The sequence below is a fragment of the Gopherus flavomarginatus genome, chromosome 17 (assembly GCF_025201925.1).
Source record: "Gopherus flavomarginatus isolate rGopFla2 chromosome 17, rGopFla2.mat.asm, whole genome shotgun sequence".
Taxonomy (NCBI): Eukaryota; Metazoa; Chordata; order Testudines; family Testudinidae; genus Gopherus; species Gopherus flavomarginatus.
Window position 1 is genome coordinate 70,495 of NC_066633.1, and position 22,407 is coordinate 92,901.

Here is a 22,407-nt window from a genome sequence, read left to right on the forward strand (position 1 = left end):
TCCACTGTCATCATCTGTGCTTGTATGGGTTGTGGCCTGACTACTGAACAAAGTCCAGGACATTGGTGAGCACAACAGTCCTGTAACTAATGCACTAGCCCTCTTCAGATGTTGTGTGCTTGATAAATTGCTGAACATCCTCTAAGAGCCCTAATGTCAGGAGGGGGTTTGAGCACCTCAGGGAAATATATCATGATATGTAGTTGTAATCTTGTGGGAAAAGCAGGCTAAAATAGAGCATCTTCAAATTTCAAATAAATATCTTCAGAGGTGCTAACAGTTGGAAGGTGTGTTGCTTCTGCTCAGTTTGCCAAACTGCTGAAAAAGCTTTTGGGCCTTGGAGGAAAAAAATACTACTTATACATCAGACACCCTAATCAGCTGTTCAGTTATGAGACTGTTGCTGTATTTACTTCTCTTGTGTGGGAGACTTCCATCTCAGTACAGTTGGCCATTATGACTAGAACCCTATAAGCAAGACTAGCCCTACCTTGCACTGACACTACTTAGTAAACCTATGCTACTTGAACTATACACATTTTATGTAGTACTTTCTTAACAGCTGCTGTTGATACACTGTTCTGCTTCCATAACATTTGCTATTATTGATTCTCTAAGTAGCTTACTGAACACTTTTTACGAGAACATAACTATCTTAAAGAAATTTGTCAATGTAAAACAACTGTGGTTGACAGGGATAGTCATCTAATGGAAATATCTCCTATTTCACTGCTTTTCAAAAGGACATAAGGGTCTCCTGCCATTCTGGGAAAGCACAAAGAAAATATTTCATTGTAGTGTCTAGATTACACAATTAGATTTTAAGAAACAGTTTATCTAATCAGCGGTACATATAAGTAGACTCTCCATTGGAGTTACTTTGTTTGCATAACTAACAGTCTTATAAAAGCCTGAGCTAAAGAGCCAGCTAGCAATGATACTGAAGAGGCCTCTCTCATTAGTGGGACAGAACAGAGTAGCTAGATAGAGGGACAGAGAAATAGCACTAGTGACACTTTTTTGCACCAGAGGTGGAATGGCTGATATGGATGGATGACTGTGGTATAAAGTAAAAAATACTTCACCATCTGGTTAAGTATTAGCCATATTTTATAAATGGGAAAACTAGAAGCACAGAAAGGTTACTGGACTTGTTCACTGTCACAAAGTGAATCCGTGTTCAAGCCAGGAATAGACCTCAGCCCTCCATGTCCTGTGCTCAAACAGTGCCATCGCTACCAATTTTCTGCTAGATAAAAAAAAAGTTGCAGTGGTCTCAGGCACTAGGTTCTGCCTGTATCTTAGTCACACGATGGAGAGCAGGGGCAGAGAGGACCTAATGGCAAAGAAGATAATTAAGTATCTTTCTTTGCTTGAATGAGGTCATCAGGCACAAGGCTACTGTGTCAGATCTATAGTGCCAGAGCTTCCCACTTGACTGCTGCACAGAAATGCCTTCAAAGATCAGGTGCATTGCATCTGTCAGCCTCCACATCAAACAGACTCATTTAATTTGACCCCTTCCCTTTAAACATACAGTCCCTGTCTGAGCAGAAATCGAGTTTGCCTTCTAAAACCATCAAAGCACTGAAGGCACAGAATGGTCATATACTTAAGTTGCAAACAAATGTTGCATACGCAGGCCCTTACTACACAGGGCCAGAGAGAAATTTAAGACCGGGGGGGGGGGGGAGGGAATAACTGGCTGAATATTGAGTAGGGGACAGGCCCTATTGCTGATCCAGGCAGATAAACTGGCCACATCTGTTTAACTAGAAATAAAAGTACATGTTTCCCTTTGCTATGACAATACAAATAATCCTATAACAGTCTCATCAGCATGTCAAGTCTGTCTGTCTAGCTAACAAAAGCCAAAACTAGTGGTACTAGCTACACATTTCACCTTTACAAGCCTTTTTGCAGCGCTTCACTCAAAAGTTACTATTTCTATTACATTAGCTATTTAGGGCACCATTGGCATTGTACAAACTGAGGTAGGCATAGTCCCTTCCCCACAGTTCAGGATTCCACCTCAAGGAAGCATTCAGGTTGTTACATAGTGTTAAACACACATTGCAGCATTATTCTTGAGTCAGTCTGACTAATATATAAAATATATGCATCAATTTTTTATTTCAAGCACTTTAAATAAATCCATCTTAAACACACAGCCTTTGGAGACCTTCCAACCCAACCTGCATTTAAGAGCTCAAATGTGTCTCAATGGGCAATGATCCTTTACCCGCACCTGGAAAACCATGGGCAAACAGGCACATATTTTCAGTGAATAACTTAATTAAAAGGTAATGGGCCCAGGTCTCCTTTCATTAACATCAGTGTAACTACTGACTTCAAGGGCATTAGACTGGTGCAAATCAGGAGTAACTGAGAGGAAGGTCAGGCTGTAGGCTTGCTAAATCATTCCTGGAAAACGAGAAAATGCTGGCTGAGTGAGAGCTGTACAAATGTAGCAGGATGCTATGAATGTTCAGTTTGTGACTAAAGTAAAAAAATCAGTGAGTTAGAGACTTGACAGGGAAGTAAGACTGGATTGGAAATTCTTCAGCAGTACAGCCAATTGCTGGATGGGCCAGAAAGTTGGTTTCTGCTCGCAATAAAAGGCAAAAACATCCATATCACAAAGGGATCAAATCTGTCAGCAAACCCTACAACTGCAGCTTTCCGTAAAGAACTGTACATTAGCAGAGTCAGTAAAATGTGCAAAACCAATCAAATGCAGCAAATATAGTATTTGTGGCCACAAGCTAGAAATGAAAACAGAAGCATGTGACAAACAGAAAGGAGCAACTCTGTAAACAATGTGACAGGAGAAATTGAAACAGAACTTGACTGTAGTGCAAAGTATGAATGTGTTTATGAAGACCATCTAAAATAACAAGACTTAGACAGACACACGCACGCGCACACACACACGAGTCTGGGAATGAGAGGTGCCAAAGCAGAGACATCTCCCTGTGCAGAACCCTGCCAGTGAATGTGAGGGGAGAACAAAGAATATTACTTTAGACACCCTTCAGTGCAGGAAGGGCTTCTGTTCAAACCCTGCTGATACATGTCTTCTCCTCTGAACTGACTAATAACATCTCTTAAGGAAAAAAAAAATCCCAAAACATTTAAACAGGGACTCAAAGTTGCCCCTTATGAGAATAGCACCACTCCTTCCAGACTACAGAAGAATGACCAACATAAGTCAGAACTTGGAAACTACCACCTTTGAAAAGGAAAGAAAACCACTGTCCAGTGATTCATTAGTAAATACCAAGGAAACAATAGGCTCATGTCAAATTTCATAAATATTTATTACAGCTCAATGAACAAAAAAGTACCTGCTGCTCCTTCACAACAATGGCCTGTTGCACTTAAAACAGCTTTAGTTATTATAGTAACGGTTCCCTTTCTTTACAGGCTACATTCAAAACATGGTACATATACATTACTTGCAATTAAAAACAGTGGCAATACAATAGATTTTAAGACACTTGGTGGTAGTTAATTTTTAGATCAAAAGGTTCAGCAACAGTCTAACAGTACATAATCATTGAGGTACATAACCCACTGCTAACATTCAAGCACTTCAACAAAAAAAAAAATCAGGGTTGACACAAACTGCTTTGTACACACCTTAGAATCCTAACATCTTCCATTCAACTAGATAAATACTTAAACAAGAGGCAGTAAATAAATGTGCAAAAATATTCCTGTTTTCTTTTTTCCTCAAGGTTCATAATATTGGCATAAATTCACATTTACACAGATAAACAAAGGCTGTTGTTGGTCAGCTGAATGTCACTAGTAGGGGACTAGGGCAAAGCAGACATGCGTTATACAGGCTGGCGCAGGTGCAGTGCTGTAGTCACAATGCTAAAAAATACGTTTAGTAACCTGGCTGCTAATAAAGACATTTGCTGCAGGCTCAAACATCAGAATTTCCTGTATATTAGAAATGAAATCTAAATTTCTCAAGGTCGAAGTTATTCCATCACAAAACAAAATCCATAAGAGCGCATTCACCAACACCAGAAGGGCAGTGAGAAAAGATTTCTTTAGCTAAAGTGGCAACCACTGGGTGTATTAACTACCACAGCAATATTCATTTTCAATTTCTTGTTCATTCTCACAGATAGAAAGCTACAAACATGATGTGAGAACACACTGAAAGGGGAAAGGAATACCCTTTAAATATTATAAATGTATGTGCCAACACATGGTTTTTAATTTCCTGTCTTATAAGGAGGAGTCTAAACCTAGCTGTTGATGGACAGTGTTAATAAACTTGAGTGTGTTTTCTAAAATGTATTCCAGCCAAATGCTTAGGCATATGATTGTGCCCAGTATGGCATGAGGCAGACTAGTGAGCCACAAGCTATCAAAAGATCGTGTTGCTCTTTACAAGCATTTTGCTTCATGCTACTGAAAAGAAATAATTTGCAAGGCAGCGCAAGTCTTTAGAATAGCCAAGCATACCTGACCTCAATGATGGACTTGAGAGAGCTTTAAAGAACCAAGGTGGGTGAGGTAGTAACTTCAAGTTGGTCCAATAAAAGATATTACCTCAGCAACCCTGTGTGTCTACTATCCTGGGACCAATGGGGCTACAATTTAAGAGGGCATTACAATTACCCAAAAGGCAGACTACAGGCTGACATAAATCCAGGGAACATGCACTTGGAACAGCAAGGTGGGCAAATCCTGCCCTTGAGGGGTCGTAATGCCACGTGTACCACACCCTGCCCTAAGGCAGAGCTCTCTGAAAAACGGTGACATCAGACTGGCCGAGTCAGTATGAAGCAATGAAATCAGCTACAAGCATGGTTGAGGGCTCTTTTTTTTCAGAATATCACCAGGTTTAGTCATCAGTCATAGTAGCAGGCTGTTGCCATCCAAATTTTACGTTCTCAGTCATTTTAACTTTACAAATTACATCCATGCTGGGTACAACTATAGTAAAACGTATCTATGCTGTGCCAGGAGTCCTAGACCATTGTGGTATCAGAGGTAAATTGACCAATCACTGCCTTTATAGCTAATTTTGCATGCAACAATTTCACTGGTTCACCAGACAGTCTCTACGCAAAAGAATACATGGACACAAATCTGACATCAGGAATCATAACATTAAAAAAACAGTAGGAGACCACTTCAACTTCCCTGGCCATTCAGTAACAAATTTAAAGGTGGCAATTTTGCAACAGAAAACCTTCAAAAACAGACTCCAACGAGAGCTGAACTTGAATTGATATGCAAACTAGATACAATTAATTTAGGCTTAAATAAGAGACTGGCAATGGCTGAGCCATTACACACATTGAATCTACTTCTCCATGTTAAGTATCCTCACAACTTCTTGTCAACCTGTCTTAAATGGGCTATCTTGATTATCACTACAAAAGTTTTTTTCTCCTGCTGACAACAGTTCATCTTAATTAGCCTTCTAGAGGTGGTTGGGCAACTCCCACCTTTTCATGTTCTCTGTGTATATATCCTCACTATATGTTCCATTCTATGAATCCGATGAAGTGGGCTGTAGCCCACGAAAGCTTATGCTCAAATAAATTTGTTAGTCTCTAAGGTGCCACAAGTACGCAAAGAAGGTACCAATGTGAGATTTCTAAAGATAGCTACAGCACTCGACCTGAGGTTTAAGAATCTGAAGTGCCTTCCAAAATCTGAGTGAAACAAGGTGTGGTGCTTGCTTTCAGAAGTCTTAAAAAGAGCAACACTCTGATGTGGAAACTACAGAACCCAAACGATCAAAAAAAAAAACAACCTTCTGTGGGTGGCATCTGACTCAGATAATGAAAATGAACATGCATCAGTCCGCACTGCTCTGGATTGTTATTGAGCAGAACCTGCCATCAGCCTGGAATGGTGGCTGAAGCATGAAGGGACATATGAATCTTTAGTGCATCTGGCACGTAAATATCTTGCGATGCTGGCTATAACAGTGCCATGCGAATGCCTGTTCTCACTTTCAGGTGACATTGTAAATAAGAAACGGGCAGCATTATCGCCTGCAAATATAAAACAAACTTGTTTGTCTGAGCGATTGGCTGAACAAGAAGTAGGACTGAGTGGACTTACAGGTTCTAACATTTTACATGTTTTATTTCTGAATCCAGTTTTTTGGTACATAATTCTACATTTGTAAATTCACCTTTCATGATAAAGAGACTGCACTAGATTACTTGTATTAGGTGATTTTAAAATACTTTCTTTTGTTTTTTTACAGTGCAAATATTTGTAATAAAAAATAAATATAAAATGAGCACTGTACACTTTGTATTCTGTGTTGTAATTGACATCAATATATTTGAAAATGTAGAAAACATCAAAAATATTTAAATAAATGGTATTCTATTATTGTTTAACCGTGCAATTAATTACGTGATTAATTTTTTTTAATCGCATGATTAATTTTTTCAATCGCTTGACAGCCCTACTGATTATGCAGCTCTTTGCTAAGTCCTTTCAATATGCCCTTTTAGCTCCCTCAGCAGCATCAGGCTCTAGCCAATGCTAATTTTTATATGCTGAGTTGTGTGGACTCTGCTAGAATATCAGAAGAAGAGAAGAGTTCCATGAGCTATTTCAATTTACAATTTAATATTTTGACAAACCAAAACAAAATTTCCAGTTAAAATTTTATTTTAACTAAAGCCTGAGTTTGCGACACGAGTATAGGCTCCAAAATAACCCATGAGCATATGCACGTACAACTAACACGACAGAAGCAACATAAGGGAACAAGGCTGAGGATAAAGAAAGGGAAAGAAAATATTATTGTTTCTTTCAGGATGAGATGTTAGTGCAATTAGTGCTCCTAAAGCGGGTGCAATGAGCCCCCATACACGTTCACTTGCATGCTAACATGGTCTGCCCTGAAATAGTTGTATAAAGAAATACTGCCTTTCACACACACAACAGGGCCCCAGACTCCATCAAAAGTAAGTGCCACTCTTTGCATCTTTCAGCTTAATTTTTCAACCTTAACTGAACTGGTAAATTGTATAGGGTGTATAAGCTCTTTCCAGCGATTGTGGAATGCTTTCTCACAAGAGTTGAAATCTCTGGCAAACAATTTCAGCTCGCTTTTCTTATATGCTTTTTCTTAGAATTACAACACACAGATTTACTTGTTTAAAAATACAGTAATACTAATCACTGGTTAAAATACTTTATTCTACTGAAAGAATGATTGCAGCTGAAAATATTGCTTCTTTCCTTGATCAGCTGTTACAGCTGAGAATAAGAAATGATCCTTTAAATGAAGTTAACTAATATTTTCTTGGTGGAGAAATTAGCAGCTACCTATACTAGTAAAAGGTTGGTAACAGAGTACTAGGCAGGAAACTGGATTATATTCTGATACACTCATTTAAAAGACACAAGTTTTCAGCTGTTCATGCTAAGAAGGAAACAAACTATGACACCAGCACGCCATCCCTAAAATAATGAAGATGCTGAACTATTTCTAATTATGGAACAAGAAATAACTTGTAAACAGAGCTAACATCTTTAAGTAAAAAAGGAGGAAAACTTCACACAATTTCATGAAAAGGCAAAACATTTTGATTTTTGTTGCAAATTGATTTTTTGGCATACAGAAAATGCAGGAAAGGTCTCAAGAATCATTTTGTAGGTGAAATCTGTCCTTCATACATCAAAAGGTTTATTGTTACTATTTCATCACAAAAACCTAGCTGTTCAGTGAAATTTCAGCCTGGATTCACTCAGCAAAATGTAGCTATTTGGAGCAGTCTAAAATATTATAATTTAAACAGCTAATGCACAAGCAAATAGCAACAAATACAGATGCCTGCATGTTAACAGGAGGTTTATCTGCAAGTCAAAACATTGATAGAAAATGAAACGCAAAATCAGATGCTGCATCCTACATACTGTGTTTTCAAGAAGTCTGCAGGTATATAACAGGGATAATATTCCAGTTGCTTTGTTAGCCTGATGCATCTCTTTCTTCCTTTATCTTTGATTTTCAATTTTTAGGTGAATAATTTGAAAGTTAATATTTTTCTACAAAATTCTCCGCATTCTGGAATTTTTACTCTAAATCTTGTTTTCGGGTCCCTCTCAGAAAAAATGTACATGGAAAGATGAGAGCTAAGAAAGCATATTTGTATCTTATTCATAGATTCCAAGGCCTGAAGGGACCATTGTGATCATCTAGTCTCACCTCCTGTATAACACAGGCCATTTAACTTACACAAAATAATTCTGAGAGCAGAACTTTTAGAAAAACATTCACTTTATTCTCTGTAATTTACTCTCACTGTTAAAAATGTATGCTTTATCTTACCTGATCTTCATAGAATATCCTTAGTTCTTCAGTAAACATTATAACAGAACAGTACCACTTCAAGGATAGATGATCCTGGCTGAAAAGAACTTTGTCACAAGTTTGTTTTTATCTTTTAAAAAAATTGGAATAAATTAATTTTCTTTATAAAGATCATCTTTCTACATGACACACTGGGCTATGGAACAATTTGTAATATCAGCGGCTGTAAATAACACAGCTAAGTGTTACTCTCATTCATGTACTCCAAACATAAGTTCAGACAGAATAAAAATGAATCCTTTTATTTACTTAAAATTATCATCCTAAAACTACCACTGATATCTACCACCTTGCTACAGTACAAACCACTGGTTCTTTAACTGAGAAAGGCATACATAAAGAGGGCAAAAAAGCTTCACCCAGTTTGGTTCTGTAGAGAATATTCACCAACTCTATTTCCAGCCATATGTTATCACTAAAAGCAGTGTTGTGACATTGCTATAAGGCCTTCAGAGTCGTAAGAAAAGGAAAAGGAGAGAATAAGGGACTTAAGATTGTCTTCACTTCAAGTCAATGATGTCTTCATCAAATGAAGTAGTGAGATGAAATAGACTGCTAGATGGTGGGCTCTCCTCCCGGTTTGCTGCAGTATCAGGATCTGAACTAGTGGAAAGGTGACGCCCTTCAGAACTGCTTTCAAAAGAGCTTGAAATTATTCTGCAGAAAGGAAGGCAAAATCTCTGTGAAAACACTTAGATCAAAGCAAGAAGCAAAAGAACAGTTATCTCTGGGCGCAACCAGGTTAGTCTAAAGACAGATCTATGACCTTGGAATAGTTTGACCCCTTTCCTTTTAACTCTGATTTTTCAGCGTATTCTCTCATATTCCCACCAATCTGGACAATAGAAAATGCACAAAAATATCAAGTTTACAGACAATCAAATATCCCCAGCAGTTAATGTTCATGGATGGCATCTCAAACACATATTTTATATTGTCATTTCTAGTCAAAATATTTAAATCAATTTACTTTTATCCTCTGTAATTTAAAATTGTGTTAATGAAAAAAATCACCAGTCAGTCATTGTCTGGACCAAATCCTGCCTTTGCTCTTCTCAAGTGTAGATTCTGTAGTGCACTGAGTATGCAGGGAGCAAGAGGGCTGAGGGGAAGGCAGTTTAGAGAAATTCTATATATGCAGCAGAACTGTGGAGAAGAGGGAACAGGGTTTTTTCTCCACTTTAGTGAGGTCCCACACTTCTTTCTAGCGGTGGGTCAGGATAGCGTCTCCTCTCTCAGAATCCACCCTCCTCAGTTTACGATGGGTGGGGAAATTCTGTCTCCAAGCGGCCTTCCCATTTCTGGGCCTACTAGGCCCTCACTGCTTCACTGGGGCTTCTGGCTTGCTTGGTGGACATCGAGTGGGAGGAAAGGGGGGTGGGGAGAGGCCTGGTCCCACCCTCTACTCTGGGCCCCAACAAGTAGCAGCCTCATGCTACCAGTTTCTATGAAATCTGCTAGCTTCCATAGGTTACTTCCCCACACTCTTTGGCTTATTGTCCCCACTTTTCTTGGGCAGGGTTCCTCCCGACTGTCTTGCTGGGGCAGAGAGAGCCTCTAGTCTCTGGTAATCCTTCTGGGCATGGCAGCACCACACCAAATGCACGGCTCAGTCTCTCCCCTCTGGCAGGGTCCTTTTTTCAGGTCTTTGGCCCTGGAAAAGGGTCCTTAGCTCGTGCTTAGGGTAGGGTTTCTCTCCAGTCTCTATACCTGTGGGATTTTCCCCTGGTCCCTGTTAGCTTCCGCACCACTCAGCTCTCCTTCACTCTCACGCCTATCACCCCGACTTGCAGTGGGGGAAGGCTTTTAATCCATTCTGGCAGGTTTTTAATTGACTCCAGGTGTCCTAATTAACCTGGACTAACCCCTGCTCAGTTACCAGGGAAGAGGGGCCTGCTTATCCTGAGGCTAATACCTTCCTTCCTGCACTCTCCTGTAGCTGTCTGGCCTGACCCTGTCACACCAGTGAATCCATAATCTGCAAATCTGTTTGCCAAAATCCTTTTGAGGGAGGCCCAAACATGGTAGTTACCTTATCAAGGCCCATTTGGTCTGGTTTTGTTCATAGGTCCATGATTTGGTTCCTAGGTATACAGGCAGATATAATTCAAAAAGGCTATGAACACCTAGAAACTAGAGATGATATGAAAATATAGATAATCCTTAGCCAAAATTATTACTGGTCCCAGTTCTGACACTATCGGGGCAGCGTTATGGACAATTTTTTTTAAACAGTTTACAGTTTAAAATTATCATTAGTGTTACAGTACAGCCCAGCAGCCCCACTCAGGGTCAGGACCCAAGGATTCTAATTTTTAAATCCTCCTCTTTACCTGTCACTGCTTGTTGACCTTATTGCTCCCTGCTTGTGGTCTGATGGTTTTCGATGAACCTTCTTTTGCTTCTGTGCTACTTCTGATTTGGGAACTTTCTCATCCAAGAGGCCTCAATAAAGGAATAAAAGACTTAGCTTTCAGAAAAGAGATTAAACATTCATGGATCTGTTATAGATACAATACCCTTCATTGGCTTCAGACACTGGCTACGTTACGACTGGGTTAGAGTACAGACCTACTCTGTGCATTAGCTAATCGGACACCCGATTACCAAAGTATTTAATGTTTTCTTTAAAGCATGTAGCCTTTTCACAAAGAGGCTGTTTTTTTCACCAGCTGACCTTTTATTTTTGTAGTATTTTCTGCTATATGTCACTCCAGAAATCTAAATGGGTGACAGAGACTCCAGGTAGTATAATTGGGAATTGATTGTATCAATCGAGAATCTTTACCCAGCAGTTCCTTGCGTGTCCTGCTTGCAATTTCTTTAATTTCCATACGAGACAAAGATAATGAGTGACTGACAGGAGCTGAGGCAGCAACACTGGAAGTTGAGGTGGTGATAGCCTTGGGGACTAATGGTGACTTCAGAGGTCGTTCAATGCTCCTCCCAACCAGGTTACTGAGAGGAATTTTGTATAAGTTTTTATACTGAACTTCACCTGAAACACAGAAAAAACAACCAGAAAGAGATTTTCATATTTTCACAGTAATAATAATTGGACACATTACTTTTTATCACTTGAGTGGTGACAACATGTTCAGCTGGTCATAACATAGACATGGCCATTTACCTGCAGTGCTTACCATATAAATAAACAGACGATTGGACATAAAAGTACACTGGAACTAGACAGTAGATGCTTTTAGCAGAGTAGATTTTATAGTGGAGTGACGATAGCATTTTATTGATATAGAGCACAAGATGAGGGGAAAACAAGGATTGCTGTTCCCTTTCTTAAAATAGTTTATATGCCAGTTGAAGACAATGGGGATGCAATATCCCCTTTTCAATGTTACCATCAGAGATCCACTATGAACAACTGGGCAGTAACTTCACAGGGACATGTGTACCTCTTTGTAGCCCTGCTTTTTTGGTAGCATTGCTTAAACTAATACTGTTACTGATACTTCATAACTCTGAAACTGTGCTATAAGTTCTTCTTCGAATGATGGTCCCTATGTGGATTCCAATCACGGATGGGCATGCGTGCCATGCGCCGGAGCTGGTCATATTAGTACCTGTTGATTCAGATGTGCATCCACCACACAGTGCGTCCGAGGCTTTAAGAAGCTGTGCGGGTTGACAACACTCCAGTTCTCTCTTACCGCTGCATGGCCATAGTCAGAACCCTCATTTCTCTATCTTCATTGCTATTCTTTTAAAAATTGTAGTCTCTGATGGTATACTGTATATAGTTAGTTATAGAGTAGTTGTCCATCCTCATTTTCCCTTACCTTGAAGTTGTTAGTTTAGTTAGGAATTAGCTGTAGGAATTCCCAGAACATTGATGATGCCTATACTGTCTGGGTGAAGCTCACGTAGCTACATGCTTTTCCATCTGCTGCTCCTTCCTGCCTAGAACTCAGGAAGCTTGTGAGCTTCATCTCCGCAAATTCCTAATGGAGGGGGATATGTACCCACTTCCTCCACAGGAACCAGCACTGATGGACCACCGTTCTGCCTGGCAGTCAGCTCCGCTCCAAGCCCATCCCACCCAGCACCAGTGGCACCTCCACATCCTTCCAAGCACCATGCTCGTAAGAAGCACTTGCATGGACACAAGGGAAGATCCCTGATGGAGATTGCTCTGAAGGGCAGCTTTTCCTCCCTGAGCTGTGCCAGGTCAGCTGAAAAGTTGCGTGCAGAAGAGGAGGCCCTCCAGTTAAGGAAGTCCTGCTTGGAGCATAAGTCTTGGCACCCTGTTCCTGCGATGACAACTTCAACCAGGAGGCATTTCAGCCTTCACCACTGTCACTGTCCACTCTGCCAGGACCATTGGGGGTCTCCCACCTGGCCCTGCACACACTAGGATGCCTGTCCCCATTAACACCCACGGCTGAGCTGCTGCTCCTGTTTGTGGGCTCTCCAATGCACTGCTCCAATGGCTCTACCTCTGCTGGACCTGCCTTTCTCTCCTGCCCACTCATACAGCCCAGATACTAGAGGACCACCCTATCCTTCACATTATGGGCACTTCATGGATCCGTGGTTCACCTACCCAAGGGAACCATCGGTTCCAAGCGACCTCATATGCCTGGCCCTATTGGGCAGCTGGGACCCATACCAATGGTGGATGCATCACTAACGTTCTCTGTCAACTACTGCAACCTATGATTCTCCTGCGGATGCTCCCATTCCACTAAACCTGCCCGCAACAATGGTGCCTCTGGAACCGCTGGCACCAGGGTCAACACAAGTGCCTCCTCCTCCCTGGATGATGCTCTCATACCCTCCCCACCCGCTCTCCTATAGATGACCATGCCTAATATCAAGCCCTCTTGCGATGCATGGCCAATGATCACAATCTTCCCATAGAGGACATCCAGCACCCTCAGGATCAATTCTGGGATATCCTTCAGCCTCCAGGCTCCACTCACAATGCCCTGCCCATCCCTAATGTCATTCTCCAGCTGGCATCATGTACACCTACTCTGTGCCAATCATGGGTATGGACTTCCTTTTCCAACACCCACTCTGTAATTCCTTGGTAGTCTAAGTGGCCATGGAGCATGCCCAACACCACCACTTCCACTGTAACCCACTGGATCGTGCAGCCAAAAAAACTTGACTTTATTGGGCATAAGGTCTATTCCTCAGTAGGACAACAATTCCGCATTACGAGTTACGAAGCCACACTGGCCAAATGTGATTCCCACTCACATCCAACATTGGCCCAATTCACTGAATTCCTCCTCCCGGATAAGCAGCAGGAATTCCAATCTCTAGTTGATGAGGGCACAGTGGATGCTGCCAACGCTGCTTCCCAGTCACTGGCCCCCGGTGACAGAGACTCCAGGTAGGCTCAATGATGAACAAACCTTTCTCCCAAATATGTCCAACTTTTTCAGCTCCTTATTTTTGGGAATAGCCTCTGGTTGTCCCTGTCTTTCCCGCTCATTGACAGCGGACACTACTAGCGAGTTCGGGGAAGGTGGGTATACAGGTATTTATACCCTTTAGCAAGGACATAGTACTTGCGCTCCGCCCACTTGGAAAATGGGGGTATAGATGCGGAAGTCTGCCAGAGGGTCTTGGCAATCTTGGCCTCCCCCTCATGTACTAGCAGCATGATTCTAGCAAGTGTTACGGAGCTGAGAATGTTGAAGAGGATGTCCAGGGGCTCCTTTAGCTCCTCGGTTTCTAGTCCCAAGTTTGAGGCTACCCTCCTCAAAATCTTCTGATGAGCTGTGCCATTGTCCTGGGTGCCATAGGCGGGGGTCCCATGATGGCCTCACTGCGGGATGAGGAAGAGGATGTAGGTGCAGCAAGAGTCCCCACATCTATGACCTGCTCGGCATGGCCTTCTTCCCCATCTGTTGGACATGGGGGGTCACAGGCACAGCAGCCTCCGTCTCAGGTGGGCAGGAGACCAAGGCAGAGAACTTGTCAAAGACTCCTGACACTGACTTATGCCTTTGGGGCGGCTGCGTGAATCACACAGGTTTCAAAGGTGCCACAGCATGGCCATTGATCCTGTGGCCATGGAAGTGCTGACAGGGAGTACCGGTGTTGCCACCTATCGGGGTTCCTGGTCCAACTCCAAGCCCAGGGATGGAGGGCCATATTCCGGAGACCGGGACCACACTAAGGCCGACCAGGCGTCTTGGTCCGGCTGTGTCCACCGCCACACTCTGAGTGGGATCTGTGTGTGGGAGATAATCCACTGCGTCGAGATCCTGGTGACTGGCATCGGCATTTGGCTGATCCATGACGGTACCATGGCATTCTACACCAAGCAGTTCCCAACCGCTTTCAGCCTATAGAGTGGAAGCGGGAGTAAGAGAGTGACCAACGCTGCGATGACGAGTGTTGATGCTGGTATAGCAACCTCTGGCTATAGGCCGGTGACGGATACCAAGAGTCTTGATGGAGATTACCGCTACAGCGGCAGCAATCTGAAGGTGAGCAACACTCCCGGGATCAGGGTCGTGGGGATGAACGTGCCTCAGTAACACTATACCATACCATCGGTGATTGAGGCGTTGAACCTGCAGAATGATGGCCGGAGCCTGGAGACCTGTGCCGAGGGCTCCAGTTGATATGTAGCCCTATGTCTGAGGCATGGTGGGTCTGCACAGGCGAGCGCTGGCGGGATGCTCCCTAACGTGGTGAGCAGTACCGCATTGATGGGGATTGAGGTCGTGGTCCAAGGGCAGGCTTACTCCTTGATGTGGGAGCTGCTGTAGACAGTGTGGGCGGCACCGGGAGGGACAACTTTCCTGCGCTGCCTGTAGGGTCTCTGGGGTCAACGGCATTGCCAGGTGCCGGACTGTCATGCTACTGTCCGGGGTGGCCGGCACATTCCGGGATGGGCTAATCTGCTCAACTGAAGCTAGGGCCCGACTCCCACTTGGAAGCAATGAGCCACCATTCGTTGTGTCTAGGCTTGCCTCCTTCCCTCTCCTTGCCCTCCCAGTCTTCCTCTTTTTACTGCTTGGTGCCGGGGAGGTGGATTGTCATCTGTCTGATGATGGCACACACGGGCCGCTTCGCACTGACACTATGGTGCTGGGTGTGGAGTCTGATCTCAGATGCTCCGATGGTGTCAGCACTGACTCCATAAGGAGTGCTTCAAGTTGGATGTCTTACTCTTTCTTAGCGCGAGGCTTAAAGCTCTTGCAGATTCGACACCTGTCGCTGACATGAGATTCTCCCAAACACCTTAAATGACTGGTGTGTGGGGGGGTCACTGATGGGCATGGGTTTCTTACAGCAGTCGCAGTTCTTAAAGCCCAGGGAGTGGGGCATGCTCTGTCCCAAGTCTAAGTCCCATCTGGGACAACTAAAACACACTAAGGGAACTAATACTAGTTGATATAACTATGTACAATAGAAAGGTTTGGAATGAACACTTCTACAGAAAAAAAGGTTTTCGGAAGCAAAGGAATGTACTATCACCATCACTGGTGATAAGAATGAACTGAGAGTGGGGGGGAGCCAGTGGCGCCCCTTATACTACAGCATACACACGTCACTCCAGTGGGCGCCAGACCCAGTCCCCTACGGATACCACTGAAGGAAAAACTTGTGGCACTGCTGCATGTGGTGAGCACACACACCTAACATGGAATGGACATGAGCAAGCACTTGAAGAACTAAAATTATTACTTTCCGTTGTTTTCTATCACAGCTATATAGCAGCAGAAGCATATTTAACTGAGCCAGAGAGATGTACAGCAGTGGCTCTCAACCTTTCCAGGACTACCGTACCTCTTTCAAAAGCCTGATTTTCCTTGAAACTCCCAAATTTCCCCTCACTTAACTACTTACTTACAAAAATCAGACATAAAAACACAAAAGTGTCATGGCACACTATTACTGAAAAATTGCTGACTTTCTCATTTTACCATGTAATTATAAAATAAATCAACTGTGATATAAATATTGTACTTACATTTCAGTGTATAATACATAGAGTAGTATAACCAAGTCATTGTCTAAATGAAATTTTAGTTTGACTTTGCTAGTGCTTTTTACATAGCCTGTTGTAAAGCTAGGCAAATGTCTAGATGAGTTGATGTACCGTCTGGAAGACCTCTGCGTACCTCCACGGGTACTTGTACCCCTAGCTGAGAACCACTGGTGTACACTGTGTGATATTGTTATTGGGCCCTTGTCATTTCATATTTATCCCCCCTACTGTTAATCCACTGATAGTGTCATATCTAAAGTGATATTGCAAGCTCTTTGGGGCTGGGGCTGCCTAATTACCATTTTCATTCTATAAAGAAACTGTAATAGTCCCGTGGTAAAAAGAGCTGGGTGTTGGGAGGGTGTCTCAGTTCAGTTCTTAGTAGGTAACTGTCTCTTTTCTGAACCTCCCCCCATCATAACTGGCATCTTTGTTTGCAGTCTTATCCCTGAAAAATAGTTGTGAAAGATTCAGCAGGCCATTGAAACTGGATTCTCCTCCTCCTCTTCCTAGGAAAGGTCCCTCCAGAGCAGTGCTGAGGGAATATTGGCAGGAGGTGAAGTAGAGCAGGTGTGCACAGCCACTTCTATGGATGAATAGAAAATTTCGGTCTTCAGCCACAAGGGCTATCAATCCAAAATCTTTCACCATCTCCAAATTCACGAAACCAAAAGCCCAGAGGTATTGGAAACGTGATAATTGCCAGAGTGATTCAAAGCCAACACACAACCAGCCCCAACAATACTTTACCTTCTGCTGAGGAAGAAGGAAATTCTGGCATTTCATGAGCTGTTGGAGTCTGAGGAGAACTGTTTGAACTAGTTTCCTTGGAACTGCTATTGGATGATCCACTTACTGTTCCAGTAGCTTTAAAATAAATATCTGACTGAAATGACAAATAACACATTGTTAGCACAGCAAGACTTCCCAGTTTATCATTGAGACTGTGCCCAAAGAGTTGTCCTTTAAATGGCGCAGCCACTGTATACAGATTTGCCAATGGAAAGACCTTAAAGACATCTTGAGCTGGCCCTGGGAGGATCACCCCAGAGTAAAAGAATCCTCTGGTGGTATACCGTTGGCAGAGCAGCCAGCTCCTACATGATCCCCCTACTTGCAGTTACAGAAAGTGGCATGGCCTGGGCTTTCCAGAGGGTTGTCAATTCCTGACTGGGCCCCTTGGCCCTGTTGGCAATCAGTGCACATTAGACAATGCACATTAGAATAGCCTGAAGGGCAAAGGTGACCAGCCCAGATGGCTCCAGGAATGGGAGAAGGTCAAAAACAGCACCGAGCCATATTGGCACACTCCTGCCCTCCCAGGTATGCTGTGTGCTCCTCAAATACAACTGAGGAACTGGACCAGAGTTCAAGGGTTTGGCTCAATAACCAACTGGTGTTCATATGAAGTTAGAAAATGTAGCCTAATCTTTCCTTTACTATCATTTCTCCTCATTACAAATAGAGAATTTTCCCTCCTCCTTTTCTGGTGCATCTATAAGGACTAAACACAAAACACACTGAGCCATCTTCATTCTTGAAATCACGGAATTACCCAAGGATGAAGTTGGCCTATTTGCACTTACTCCATGCACTCAGATCTGGTGACTCACCGAACCCCTTTACCCTTTATTCAATCAGAGGACTGTCAAGTGGAAAAGAGAAAGGAGTATTCCGAACTATGTAAAATGAAAGAAACTGGGAAAGACATTGGAAAAGGAGCATCTCTGGGTGAGCAATGGTAATATAAATGATAGTTTTCAGAGTAGCAGCTGTGCTAGTCTGTATTCGCAAGAAGAACAGGAGTACTTGTGGCACCTTAGAGACTAACACATTTATTTGAGCATAAGCTTTTGTGGGCTACAGCCTGAAGTGGGCTGTAGCCCACAAAAGCTTATGCTCAAATAAATGTCTTAGTCTCTAAGGTGCCACAAGAACTCCTATAAATGATAGTGCTGCCCTTGGATTTGAGATTTATACTCAAAAAAGGAATATGTATGGTCACTGCAGCCAATGAAATGTGCAGTCTTGTGCTTCTTTAAGATCATACATCTATGTATACTGTTTCAAATTACAAATATAATCTGCACCCTAATTTGCTCATGTAGGATCAACTATTTCTGTGATTTTAATAGACTGTTCTGAAGGTGATTGTTTCCATTCTATGCTTGCACACTCAGAAGTCTGTGTTACCAGGAACTGCACATACATATTGTAATGAGAGCTCACACAGGGGCCCAATACTGTTTTCCTATGTCTTACCCTTGATGCAACAAGTTGAAGTTCAGGCACCACAGCTGTGTGGACTAGGTTCCCATTCACCACTAATCGTATCTCTATGGAATCAGTAGTGAAAGCCAGGATATAAGGGAAAGCACAAACTGCAAGGGAAAAAGGGCTGCTATTACTGAGAACAATTATGAACATATATTTGTATCAGATGTTTTACAAAAGCACCTAGAGCTTTAAAAAGATTCTAGAAGTTTCCTGAAAATCTGACCTCCTCTAACATCTCCGCTCTCTAGTGTAAATATTTTAGAAGTTTTTAAACAGCCTCTAAAATGCTTATGGATGTCTAACTGCATAAAGCCTGTGTGACTGCCTGACTCCCCACGTTTAGCAGGGTGTAGATGAAATCTCTCAAACAGAGCAGAAGGAAATGAATGGGCTGAGGACAACAAGAAAAAAAAGCCAATGACCTCAGAACTTTGTTTCTGCATGGAAAGAATCTGCCAAAGGCGCCTTGCTTTTCTAAACTGTCAAATGCAAAAATCTAGGTGAACTGGCACAGCCCTAGAACTGAGTGTGATATGGCTGCATTTCTGTAATACCCACTGCTGCTCCCGTAGGGGCCAAGTACAATTCCAAACTGTAGAAGAGTGGTTACGTGCTCCTGCCCTGAGGAGTTTAAAAAGCAGCCCCCGAGAGGGCTGCAGCTCTAAAAACTGGGCTGATTGGGGAAGCAGCCGTAGCTGGGTCACACCCCAATCAGGCCACAGCTGGCCTGTATAAAAAGGCTGTGAGCCAGGAGCCCAAACAGTCTCCCTCTGCCTGTAGAGGGAGAAGGGCCTGGTTGCACGGAGCTGGAGGCAGGGTACTTGAGTGGCGCAGGGCTGGGGAAAGGCAGAGGAGCTGGGGAGCTCCAGCCTGGAAATCCTCAGGCTACAGCCTAGCATAAAGCCAACAGGTACTGGGAGTTGCAGAGGGCAGCCTGGGGTAGGCCAAGGCAGCAGGTCCAAACCCAACCGTGCTAGTGATGAGTAGGCTGATACTGCAGTCTGCCCCAGGGCATGGGGCTAGACGATGACTGGCAGTAGCCTTATACTTAGGTGAAGTGGGAGTAGTGGGTGGGGGATCTCCAGGGAGGGGAGACCCTAAGACTGAGGGGTTACTGCCAGGGGACAGCACCCCAGGTACAAGAGCACTGGGTCCAGGAGAGACACGGGGGCCGGAGGACAGGTGGATCACCAGCCTGCAGAGGGCACTCCAGGGCTGGAATGAGCTAATTTCTGAAAGTAACCAGCAGGAGGTGCCTTAGAGGTGAGTCCGCACCTCTACACAAACCAAATGAAGATGTTAAACCATCCTACTAGGTTACTACAGTCTTTTCTTACCAATGGCATAAGGAACCTGGTTCCAACTAAAGTGGAAGTCTGATGCCGATGTCTGGACCAAAGGAGTACCCTCATTATAGGGGCATACCTTTCTGTAGTAGCAGACATCTGTAACAAAAAACATCTGTTACCTCACACAGAAAATGACACAAATTGATATTAAATAAAATGGCTTAGAAAATTTGATATCTTCCCATACAGCTGTTAAACCCATAAGACCATTTACTGACTACAATTTTTAAAGGGAGGAAAAATGGGTAATATATACTATATTGTGTCTCATCTGTGGTAAAATCCGATTTTAAGTGTCTACTTTGATGTCAAAGCTATTTATAATTTAATTTTACAATTGTAAGAATTTTACAATTCATTAATCTTTTATGAAATCATGTGTTTGCTTGTTTCCCGATCCTTCATCACTTGTCTGTGGCTAGAGACACTGGCAAGAAATGTTGTGAAGTTTACATCAATGGCACAGTATCTGTCAGCTAGCACGAAACACCCTTTAAGCAGTCATATATTAGCACAGTTCACACTCCCCAAAGACTGAAATGTACAGAGAGGGGAAACTTCCATATGAGGCCTGGGGGATATTAGACACAGAAGTTTTATTAATCAAATGACTTGTACACCCAGTCTCTCAGGAACTGCAGTGTTATTTTTACAATGGCTCAAATTCTATCATGGTTTTCCTGCACTGCATGTTTTTCCATCAGCAAGTGCTTCTACAGCACTTTCTTCTAATCATAAAACTAGTAATTTTCCAATGCTAAAAAGCAAAAAGGAAAGAATAAAAGCTTACGTCAGCCAATACGAGGCAGGACTCCACTGACTAGCTTTTAAAATCTGGATTCATTGATTACTCAAAGAACATAATTATTGCAGTGATTATCCAATGTGACTATGAATCCCCATCTATTTCCCTAATTGCAGGATTTCTTTCAATTACAAATTATAAAAGCCAGGAATAATATGCTTAAAAATTATCAGTACATCTGCAAAGTCAAAGCTGAAATCAAGAAAGTCACCATCTTTCTATGAGTAGTACACACAACAGGGATTCTAGTAAAACAGAAAACCAGCTTACAAATCCCTATTCTTTTTATTTACTCTATTTACTTGGACTGAACTCCTGAATTTTGTCTGAAAGGATGCCATTGCTCCCTCACATGGCTAGCCTTTTGTATTAACAGGGACTTATATGGACTTCATTACTGTAATGTTTGAGCACCTCACAATTTTTGATGTATTTATCCTCACAACATCTCTGTGCTGTCAAGAAATGCTGTAACATTCATTACAGATGATGAACTGGACAGTGACTAAGTCCCAATTTCTTAAAGGTATTTAAGCATTGCTTCACTCAGAGTTGCAGTGCCTAACTAATTTAAGACCCCACGTCTCATTTTCAAAAGGAATTTTGGTAGTTGAGCCTAAATTCCATTGACTGTCAATGGGATTAGGCTCATAAGTGCCTGAACCCTTTTTGAAAATGACACTTAGGCTCCTAAATGAGGTAGGCATTGCAGTGCGGAGCATGGCAATGCCTAAATACTTTTGAAAAGTTGGGGCCTAATTGTTTTGCCCAAGGTTACACAGGAAGTTTGTGGCGGAGCAAGGAATTGCATCAAAGTCTCAGGCCAGAGTCCTAATCACTGAATGGTTCATTAAAGATTCTGAGGGGCTCAGACACTCTGGTAATGGGGTCATATAAGAAAGTGAGGTGATTATAATAATGGATATCTCACAGCTGACATTTTGGTGAGTAATTAACACCAGAGGTGGTTCTCCAAAATTGGGGAATTTCATTTGTACACCTGAAAACAGAAGCAGGTAGCTGATGTTTCTACATTCTGCACAGCTTGTCATAAAACAATAATGAAAATTATATTGAAAAACTGCTAACTTAGCAATATGTAGAATCATAACCCACAGATAAACAGGACTGATACAAGCAGACTGATATAATTAATGTTTTTAAACTTCCTTTGCTATTGCCCGCATCAAATAAAACAACACTTACAGTTATAACACAACAGTAGACCAGCTTCACCATCTTCATATACATCAATAGCTGCAACAAAATTAACCTGCAATGATAATGGGTAAGGGTAGTGGGCAGACTGGATACTGAAGTTATTACAAACTGCTTTTGAGAAAAATGCAACACTTTGTACCAGAGTCAGTGGAGATACATTCCTGCAGCTCAGAACAAAATCTGTCCTTTTCAAGTGTAGCCTTCTGTAGCTATGCCTTTATTTGGCATTCATTGTAAATCCACTCTCAGTAAAGGATTCGATTAGTTTTCCAATCAATATTTTCTATAGTAACATTATAATGTAGTAATAGAACTTATTCGAAAACACAAATGTTTAGAAAAGGGAAGTTACTTACCCTTCATAACTGGAAATCTGTAGATTCTTCAAGATCTGTAGTCCCTATCT

General features: G+C 42.4%; 1 protein-coding gene across 3 annotated transcripts in view; it reads right to left on the reverse strand.

Annotated features, from left to right (window-relative positions):
- Nucleotides 1-6,265: 6,265 nt before the first annotated feature.
- GARNL3 (GTPase activating Rap/RanGAP domain like 3) overlaps nt 6,266-22,407 on the reverse strand; it is a 209,217-nt gene continuing 193,075 nt past the window's right edge. For 2 of the 3 annotated variants that reach the window (XM_050926719.1, XM_050926718.1), the window contains 8 exons: nt 21,987-22,053; nt 19,964-20,071; nt 18,612-18,730; nt 17,100-17,235; nt 11,166-11,375; nt 10,711-10,822; nt 8,882-9,034; nt 6,267-8,414 (listed from right to left, as the gene is read on the reverse strand). In XM_050926719.1, the coding sequence (XP_050782676.1) occupies nt 8,327-8,414; nt 8,882-9,034; nt 10,711-10,822; nt 11,166-11,375; nt 17,100-17,235; nt 18,612-18,730; nt 19,964-20,071; nt 21,987-22,053 (993 nt within the window). In that variant the 3' untranslated portion in view covers nt 6,267-8,326. Of the gene's footprint in view, nt 8,415-8,881; nt 9,035-10,710; nt 10,823-11,165; nt 11,376-17,099; nt 17,236-18,611; nt 18,731-19,963; nt 20,072-21,986; nt 22,054-22,407 lie in introns of all 3 variants that reach the window. The other variant, XM_050926716.1, reaches the window with a different exon arrangement.